The following is a 10,303-nucleotide window of genomic DNA, read 5'->3' on the forward strand; positions in this document are numbered from 1 at the left end:
ATTTCCACAAACATCTGTTCATGTGGCTACAAACTGTTGTCCTCCATTGCTTATGATGAAAAAGATTCCCAGCAGATGAGAAAAAGGATCCATATAATAATATTTCATCTTTAAGTATTGCTTTGAATCACTGAAGAAGCATATACAACATACCTTATTATTTTAAAGATCTGGTTTTAAGACACTTAGGCCAGGAAATTGAGTTAAGGTTGAACTTCTGTCCTTAATTCACCTTCTTGGGCCTAAGTATTGCAGTTGATATGGTCCCATTTGAGCTGCCAAATGACGTAGGCATAAGGAAGTGAGTTAAGAACAGAATTTATTCTAAAATGCCTGTTTTCTTTTGGCTTAAGGCTGTTCATATTGTTTGAATTTTGCAAGTGAATATGTACTGACTATTTCATTTTCGAAGTACAACATTTAATGTATGCTATAGGAACGTGTAATTATATGCAAATATCTGAATAGAGAAATATAAAGTCATATCTAAACTTACATGTGTAAAGGAAGGAGCTGATACTTTAATTACATCGTGTTTGTGGAACAAAGCAAGGACTTGGTCTGGAGTTGCAGCCATATATTTTAAACTTACAGTATGAAGTCAAAATTGGCCCAAATGAGGGAAGGGATTGGGGGGAGTAAACTGTGGAAATTGTTTTCATAATGTCCCTTCCATGGTTTAGTTAGACATGCTTTCAGTTTTCAGTGGTGTCTGAGCCAAATCAGCCTCAGACCTGGGTTCGTCCTTATCCAGCTTGCACTCGTTTGGACAAGATTTTTGCACTGCAGTACTTTTTTGCACCAAGCCCAGCAAAATCAGTTCAAATTGCCACATTTACAGAGTGCCAAAATGCCCACCTTGTAATCTCAGAGAAACGCTGCTGGCCTGAACTGCTCATCCCTGGAACGAGGGCTGCAGGAGCAGCCCTCCTGCTGAGAATGTTCAGCGAATCCCGGCACTGCTGGGGCTGAGAACAGACACTTACTAGTTGCTGAAAAGCAGGTTGATCTATGTCACTCTGCAATGCGAAGTCACTCAGTACTTTCCAGGGCGGTTGGTAACTCTGCACTTCCACCGGGTTTGCCTGTAAACCACCATCATGTCTCTCTGGACTAGCAGCCACCATCGGAGTTCCTGTCATCCCTTGGATATTCTGCAAATAGCCCAGCAAAAGATGTTAATGAGCTTGGTTAACTTTATTGTATATAAGCACTGAGTCAATAAACTGCTTTCTATCTTATCTACACAGTCACTAGTATTTGCTTTGTTAATCTGCTGTGAATGTCTTACTTCATTCTACTTTAGGTCAGTCTATTTCTACCTGCTGCATTTATCACAGTGGAAGTTTACTTTCTTTTCCTTTAATCCTCGTATTTCTCTCAAGGCACAGTCTTCCTCCCCCGCTCCCCTAAGCCTTCTCAAACACAAGCACTCAGTGTCTTCGCTGCTGATGCATCGGCACAAGAAACGGTTAATCATGCTTTCTTTCTACTTTGCATCCAGGCTGGTTTTGTTCTCCGTGACCTTAACTGGTTTGTATATCCCCTGAACCATAAACCTTAAGAGAGGTAGTACCATGTTCTTTCAAAAATAAAACAAAACAAGAAGATTAAAAATAATGGTAAAAGAGGAAACCGCAGCCCTCCCATTATGTCCTGTGGTGCAGACACTGTACAAAATAACTCCAAACCTCGACGAATAGATTGTTCAGGCGAGTTAATAACATCGTGTTTTATTGCATTCCAACATGGTAAAATGAAACTCCTTAAATTCCACTTAACTAGGCAGCCTTATGAATTAATAGTTATTCTCAGGTCAATATACAGAGGGAGAATAACAGACTCTTCTTCAAGTGGACTAACAGCAGTAAGGACAGGAAAAAAAAAAAGATAGGCTTAAAATGGAGACAGCCAGTTTGCCATGCTGAATTCAGCTCTTTCCAGTTTGCAGTGCACATGCATATGCCCACAGACAAGAAGTCTATCTCTATGCAAGAACTACATATATATTAAATGACCTGGAAATATGATAGTAGTTCCAAAAATTTTGCATTTGTCTTTTTCTATGGGAAATGTACTGACAAACACAGATACATTAAGTATATAAGGTTTAAAAAAAAAACCCAAAACATCAAATTTCCCTTCTACTCCTGTGTAAAACCATTGAGGAGGGTGAGTATGTTATTTTCCCTCAAGGAGTCCTCTGCATTTGCAGCATAAATATTACACAAGACAGGGCTTTTTACATCCCATAAGCTCTGCAGGTCGCAATTCACACAGCAGAAAAGTTAATCTAATCTACTGCAAATCCTTAGCCTCACAAAAGGACGTGTTCGCTTGAGCAGCCTATATCGGCTTCTCTCTGCTGTCTGTTTTAACTGCACTGACAGCAGAACAAGCAGATAATATTTAGGAGGTACCATTTTACCATTTTGCTTTAAGGGAGCTCCCAGAAAATCAAAAGGGCCCAACTGGCCTTGGAGCATAGCCTATGCATTTCTTGCTGGGAGGTAAGACAGTGCACAGTCAGAGGCTGAAACCACTTACAGTTTTGTCATTGGGTTGCTGCTGCTGAAGTTGTTTCATCATAATGCTCCTTTTTTTGTCCTTGCATCGCTTGTTTTGAAACCAAACCCTGATGACCCTCGGACTGAGGCCAGTCATTTCTACCAGTTGCTCTTTCATGAGGGCGTCAGGTCTGGGGTTGGCAGCATAGCAGGTCCTCAAGGTGTGAAGCTGCTTTTCATTAAGGACAGTTCGGACTCGGGTGGTCTTCTCAGGCTGCTTGTGGACGTGAGGCCGCAGAGCTGGCTGTCTGGCAGAGATAGGTTCTGCTGTAAGGGAAGGGGAAGGGAGGAACAGGATCCCCATGAGTAGGAAGCAGGGAGTCTGCAGAGGCTATGAATCTAAGCCAGTGGGGGGAGAGAGGGAAGGGGGGGGAAGAAAGGAGGGGTGATGAACCTCTTTCAAAGGCCGCTCAGGCAGTTAGCTCTACCAGAGCTCCTCCAGCCTCCTCTGCTTTATGCGCTGGTGGAGTGACAGGACCGACATCTCTGACTCCACAGAAAATTAATTTGAACCCCCCCTCCTCCCCCTACCAAAACCCTTAATGACAGAAGCTTGAACCTGTATGAGCTATGACAGGGGAGGGCAAGCTTGCAAAGGTGCATGTATGTGCGTGTGTGTGCTTGTGCGTGTGTGCACTAGGAAAAGAGGGAGAAGGTATTACGTATTTATACCCTGACAAATCACTAAAACAGACTTTTGGTCTGAAAATTAATAAATTAATCATGATTTGGGTCTGCATCTTGTGTGCTGAATATAGCTCAGCTTAGTCAGAGGCCTTGATAACGTGCAACAGCTCCTGTCTGTTTGCTGCTTCCAGATCCAAAGCAAAACACACCAGATGCACTACACCATGACTGCAGATGGAAAACCTACGAGAGCCATGCATCAGAAGAAAGAGTCTGCCTTAGAAAGAGGATGTATTTGGAGAATTTATGTAAATTTTTAATGAATAATTATTAAAACCACGAGTGCTACTCCAATTTAAGAGGAGCAATCCAAGTATTTAGTGGAAACCATCAAGAAATGAAAACTACTGTACAAGAAATGAAAACTGTACAAAGTCACATCAAGAGTACTTTTCACTTGCGTGATTCAGCTATTCTTATGTGTATTGGATAGCTGTAGCTATCTATATGTAATTTGACCCAGTCAAGGGAAAAATAAAAACTTTTTTTTTCGAAAAGCATGGCTTACTAGTATTCAAAAATGTTTGCTTTTGTACAGTCGGCTTTCAATTCCTCTGATTGTGATGATAAATCAGTGAATTCGAATAAAGATTATAATGGTCTTGGCAGTATTTTAGCTGCAGACACAATGTGCATGTACAATTTCTCTTACATTCTACAATAGGCACCTACAGATATTCTTTCTCTTCCTTGATATTGATATGTCACTTGGAGAAAAAAAAAATAGTGGGGAAAAAAGTGGAAAATGAGCCCGTTTAAACAGAGCTGTGTTTGGAAATACCCTTTGGTGTTACAGTTACTTGACAAGCAACATCGCCAGCCAACCTTGTTTTATCCAGCCTCCTTTGCCTCAAAGAGACCTGCCTTTTCTTCAGCTAAGGGTTCCTGAGTGTCTGGTACTGACGTCGAGAACTAGAGGTGCAAGTTGTAAGGTGGGTCGACAATGCTGAGTTTAAAGATGAAATTCTCATCTAATCACATAAAACTTTCCAAGACGGCAGAGTCACTTCAAAAGGCAATTACTGGAGATTAGCTTGTTGACAGTTTTAAATTACAGCCTAAGCGCTCGCCTGTAGTTACGAAGTCTATCTCCTTTCTGCCCCCGCGTCCACCATCGCTTAAAGCAGCTTTTCCCTGTGCGCCGCAGAACCGGCCGGAGCGGGGTCTGTGCCGTGCCGCAGACCCGCTCCCTGCACGGGCTGCCCCGGCTCCCGCTCAGCTCAGACTCCCAGCCTCCGGCGGAGCGGGGTTGCTCCTGCAGGAGTGCCACTGCCCTCGCAGGTGCGGGCAGTCGAACCCGCGGCACTCCGCGAGTGCGCAGGCCTGGGCCGCGGGTCCCCCGCTGTGCGCCGTGCGGGCGGTACCTGCCATCTGCAGCGGCCGGGCCGGGTGCAGGGGGCTGAGGGGGTCCCCGGCGCCCAGGCTGGCCCGCTCCACCACGTCGTGGTCCGCCCGGCAGAAGAGGCCGTCCTCCCGCAGCGCGAATTCATCGCCGGGGATGAGCTGGCGGCTGCAGGCCACGCAGCGGAAACACTCGATGTGGTACACCTTGGCGCGGGCGCGCATCACGAAGTCATTCTTGCTGAAGCCGATGCTGCACTTGGCGCACTTGATGCCGTATAACCTGAGCAGGGCCCAGCCCAGAGAGAAGGAAAAGGGAGGGAAAGAGGGTGAGCATGAATAGGGGAAAGGGGGGTTGCCAGAGGGAATGGGGGGAAAAGGGACGGGGGAAAAAAAAGAGAAAAAAAAAGAGAGAGAGAGAGAGTTTTTCACTCGCGTTCGTGTGCTGCCCCGTGGCCTCTCGTAGCTGCTCCACAGGCTACACAAAGTTAAACAAGCTTTGAGATAGAGAAGCCAGCAAGGGAAAAGGAATAAAAACGGTTTCGGCTGCTGCCGATGCACGGTTCCCCCGCTGTAAACGGCAGCGGGGACCCAGACACAGCGATGGGCAAGGGGAGGGGAAGAAAGGGCGGTGGGGGTGGGAAAAAGGGAAGAAGCAAAAATTCGACCCCTCTCCTTGCCGAGGAGGTGCCGCCCCCTCCTCCAGTCCCGCTGCCCAGGCTGCATGAGGCGTCCCTGCCCTCTTCCCCCGGCTCGGCGCGGGGACCTGACCTCGCCTGGCTCGCAGCTGAACCGCCCCCTCGGGTACCCGGAGAATAGCCGGGGCTGGCGGAGCTGACACCCGCTTCGCACGCACAAACGTGACCGCCTTGCCGAATGGTGGTTTTTTTTGTTTGTTTGTTTGTTTTTCCGAAGAACTCTCGCAGCGACTTCTGCCGCTTCTCCGGGAAGCAGTTCCGCCAGTGACAGAGGCTCTTCTCCTTATCCTCTCTCACCGGGTTTACTTTATACAACAGATCTAGGCATATTCACGCACCTCTTTGTATACACGCACACTCACATGTGTAGCAGTGCAACTTCTTTTCTCATGATCCCTCCCAAAAAGTATTTTCTGCGTTCAGCTCTGTAGCCTATCTTACACACGGCTCCTTCTCCCCCTCTGCTTTCTTCCACCTCGAACCAGCTCTCAAGCCCTCCAGCACGAGTGGAAGGGCAACTCTGCACCGCAGCCCCCGCAGCAGCTACTGGATCTCCAGGGTTAAAGGCTGGAGGAGGTGGCTGTTCCTCGCCCCGCGTGGAGGAGAGGAGCACCGTTCATCCATCAGTAGATGGGCAAAAGAAAATATTCCAGCGCGGTATTTATAGGTCTCTATAGGCAGTCTCTCGGCTGCCACCAAGAATCCTTTGCCAGCCTCTACGGCATTATATAAAATCAGCATCTTCCCCCAAACGTATGAAGACATACAAAATGCACACAAACAAACGAGGGTGTAACCCATGGAAATAGAAAAGCTGCTCTTAAAACTGACCTAATATTCATCCACACTGATTTCCTCACCAGTGCATTTCATTAGCAATAGTCTGTGATGTAGATTTATAGGTACGTGTTTAGCTGCTCTGCCTATAGATGTGAACTTGGCTTATACTCAGTGCTCTGAATTTCCGAATTGGAAGTTTTTGAGAAGAACAAAACCCCAATAACCAAACTGTGAACTACAAAGAACAGAGCGTTCACAAAACGTGTCACATTCATAAGTACAGAAGTTGGGGGGGTTGCCCGCATCTTGGCAATCATAGATTGACTCGTGGTTGAATTCAAAGTCGAATTACACGTAATGGATAATTTACTTTTAAAATTTTAGGAAATGAAAAGTATTGCACAAAAAAATTAAGAGTAAATTTTTTTTGTTTGTTAGTTTGCTTAAATTAGCCCACTGAGTTAGTTCTTGCAGGAGATAAACGGATGTTTCTCAGTCCCACACATTTTCCTTTAATTTGAAACCAGCGACAGGACAACATTTAACAAGTCTCCAAAGTAAAAAAATAATAAACATTACTATTACTATTAATAATACATTGAATTGCTTTTCGTCCTGGTAAAACTTGGAGAATAATCTGGTGGCACAGCTTGTATGAACGATCTGATTACAAATCGTGTCCTGGACTGAGTCATTTTATTTCAGTTAGGAGTTGACGAGAAACTAGAAGAGATATCTTGAGAGGGTAGGTAATAGTTGTTCTCAAAACTTTCCGTAAGAAAACGTGGTCCATACCTCAGAGTCATTCAAAGTTCTGGTTTTTCAAACCCGGTAGAATACACTGAAGCAGATCAGCATGACCCAGGAGCACAAATAATAAACACACTCGAAATTCCTGCTTTGGGTTTCTCTATAGTGTCAGGATTGGCAACTCTCACATTTTATCAGTTACCAGATTTTAATGTGAGGAAGGAAGCGGTTCCATTATCTAAATATACCCAATTGTTCGTGAACAGATGATGGGCAATTTGATCTGCTCTGTCTAATTCATCAGTACAGATAAGATAAGAAAGGAAAGGCAGTCAGATATCACCAAAGGGGTTAATATTTAAAAAGATTAAATGTCAGTTATTTTAGCAAAGAAACATTTCAGTTTAGGTTTTAACCTCCTCAGAAAAAGATCTTTCACTCTGAAGGAAACTTCAGTTTTGTTTTTGCTTTTCTCCTTTGGGCTTTTCTTTTCTTTTCTTTTTTAATTAATAGGCCTTGTTTAATCTTATTTTTGTCCGTGTATTCATACTTGATATAAATACTTGAATCGGTTTTCCTATGAATGCCATTATGCCTTTACAAAAGCACAAATACGCGTTTCTCAGCTTGTATTAAAAAGAGACCAGCTCCGCGTTGCCCATAACATCAGCCCTACTGAAAACGTTCTCCATCACCTACGATTTCCCACTCTGTTAGAGTCACAGAATATGTTGCTGAAGTACTCAAGAGAATCCGATAGAATCCCTAGCAGTTTTCGAGCGTGGTTTTGTTTGTTCAGAGATCTGCATTTGAATTTGTAGAATAAAAAAAACTTGACTACTCGAACTTTTCCCCTTGCCTATCTACCTTAGCTGGAGTCAGTTAAAAATACACCAATTGCATTTTCACCTTATATATTACTGTTTTTCCTCATCCTAAGTCTCAAATTTACAAAGTTAAGAAAAAAATCTCACCGATGAATTAAACAACATAAATGGCGTACCTGATATAATCTCTTTTACAGTAGGTTTTGCCATCCCTAACAAAGCACGTACAGGTCTCGTCCAAATACTGATTACACTCAGCACACTTCAAACACGCCGCATGCCATTCCAAATCCGGAGAAACCCTCAGAATATACTGATCGTGAATTTGATTGCCGCAACCAACACATAGGGAAATCAGGCGTTTTTCTGAAATGAAAATAAATACATGATTGACTAACCGTTTACTCTCCTACAGAGATAAACACACTTTTAGTGTCGTTCCCTTATAGGGCGTACTCAAAGAGTTGGGTTTTTTTGTTTGTTTGTTTGTTTTTTTGTTTTTTTGTTTTTTTTTTTTTTTAAAAAAAACAACCGGTATTACACTTTTGGATGGTAATTGAAGCGTGCCATCAAAACCTCGCCTCGTTTAGAAAGAAGGCGGAACATATATTACAATGCAGACGTGAAGGGTGAAGGTCCCCACTTCGAAAACCCTGCACAGAATCAAAACTCCAAACTCCCTCGTTGTTTTGTTTTTATTTTATTGTACTCTAGTTCGGATTCCTATCCTTACGAGGAGAGCACCTACACGTTAGATTTAATTTTTTTAAGCGGCTCTGATTAGAAACGTCGAACGCGTGGCTGGTGAGCTTTCCATTCAGCCCTTTGCCATAGAAGAGGGGACTCGAGGCTGCTAGCAAGAACAAGCATCATTACAGTTGTCACTTACTCTCTTTTGCAAGTCTAATGCTAATTCCCCCAGACAGAACGCGTGCTGGATAGTCAGACAGCCCCACCGCAGTCTAGCACGAAGAGAATCTAAAGCTGCCTGGTAGAAGTGCCCATTTAAATCTCGCCTGCTCCCCAAACTTTAAAAGAGAGCAGGACCCTAGGCTATTAGCATACAAGGCTACGAGGCTAAAACACAGCAAGCATGCAGGCATGGCAACAAAGGCACCTTCTCTACCGTTCAAATGAAGTTAAGCTCTCTAGCAGCTCGCCCGTCTGAGACGATTACAATAGACAGCATATTTATTCCAACAACGGTAAAAATTCCGCCTTACTTTTTGGTGGGTCTCCCATGTCTCCCATATCTGTGAGAGGGTGTAGTGTCCACAGTGAAATGGTGTACGGTTTCGTTTTAAGACCCCAAAGTAGGTTTGAGAGCTGTCGCTAAAAATAAAATAAAATAAAAGAAAATAAATAATAAAAAAGTAGAAGTAACAATAATAATAATAATTTAAAAAAAAAGATACTCGAAATAAGGGGGGGGGAAAAAAAAAAAGCAAAGCAAAACAAAACACCACCAGCGTGGGAGACACTGTCAGGGCTGCAGAGCGAGAAGGGGGCGCGGTGCGATGCGACGCGGCGCGGCGCCGGGGTCCGGCTGCGCAGCGGGGTCCTGCCGCGCGGTGCTGCGGGGCGCGGTGCGGTGGCGCGGCGGTGCTGGACTGGGCGCTGGCGGCTCGGGCACTCGCCTCGCCCTTATCTCTTACTCAAACTTCTCTGCTCCAACTCAGCCCTCTCGCCATTGGCCTGACGTCATGCGCGGGGACGTCACGCCCGCGCGGCGTCCATTGGTTGCGGGCGGCGCGGCGCAGCTGTTCTGATTATCATATTTCAGGGTCTGGCGGCGCGGCGGCCCCGGCTCGGGCTCTCGGAGGCAACTTTTCCTCGCTCCTCATTTGTATTTCCTCTTATACTTTCTTCTTGTCGTTCTCCTCCATCCCTGCCGCTTATCTTCAGTCACACCTTTCATTTTCCTTCCCGGCCCCGATCGGCTCCTCCACCCCTTCCCCCTCTCGGGCTTGCCGAGCCATGTTCCCAATCTCTGTACACATGTGTGCAATACACACATATAAACGCGCGCGTGTGTATATATATATATGTATATTCTGGAGGCGGAGGTGGTGTTAATCCCACTGTTTCCTACCGAGCGTTTATCATTCCCATTAGGGAGCCCCTCTCGGGCTCCCGCAGGCGACGCTGCTACTCCGGGGCAGGCACGGCCCCACCACGAGATGGGATTGTTTACGTTTCCCCCCATCCTTTTTCTCTCTTAAAATCGTGGATGAAAACTTTATGTATTTCTGTTAAACATGAGATCGAAGGAGGTACAAATATTTACATTAAATTGTCCCTCAACACTCCCTCTGTTCCATTTATGTTTTCCAATCCCTTTTAGATCCCTTTCCTTTCTTTTTCTTTCTTTCTTTCTTTCTTTCTTTCTTTCTTTCTTTCTTTCTTTCTTTCTTTCTTTCTTTCTTTCTTTCTTTCTTTCTTTCTTTCTTTCTTTCTTTCTTTCTTTCTTTCTTTCTTTCTTTCTTTCTTTCTTTCTTTCTTTCTTTCTTTCTTTCTTTCTTTCTTTCTTTCTTTCTTTCTTTCTTTCTTTCTTTCTTTCTTTCTTTCTTTCTTTCTTTCTTTCTTTCTTTCTTTCTCTCCCTCTTTTTCCTTATCTGTAAATAGAAATGCATCCCGTACTTAGAGGGTTTCG

At 44.5% G+C, this 10,303-nt stretch overlaps 1 protein-coding gene across 1 annotated transcript; it reads right to left on the minus strand.

The window, feature by feature from the left end:
• Nucleotides 1–821: 821 nt before the first annotated feature.
• ISL1 (ISL LIM homeobox 1) lies at nt 822–8,901 on the minus strand (the record flags this gene model as incomplete). The annotated part of the gene is made up of 5 exons (XM_079548307.1): nt 822–1,154; nt 2,548–2,834; nt 4,619–4,878; nt 7,827–8,016; nt 8,874–8,901. 5 exons carry the CDS (start codon nt 8,899–8,901, stop codon nt 822–824), a joined length of 1,098 nt encoding a protein of 365 aa, XP_079404433.1.
• Nucleotides 8,902–10,303: the final 1,402 nt, after the last annotated feature.

The sequence above is a fragment of the Tetrao urogallus genome, assembly GCF_951394365.1.
Source record: "Tetrao urogallus genome assembly, chromosome: Z".
Taxonomy (NCBI): domain Eukaryota; kingdom Metazoa; phylum Chordata; class Aves; order Galliformes; family Phasianidae; genus Tetrao; species Tetrao urogallus.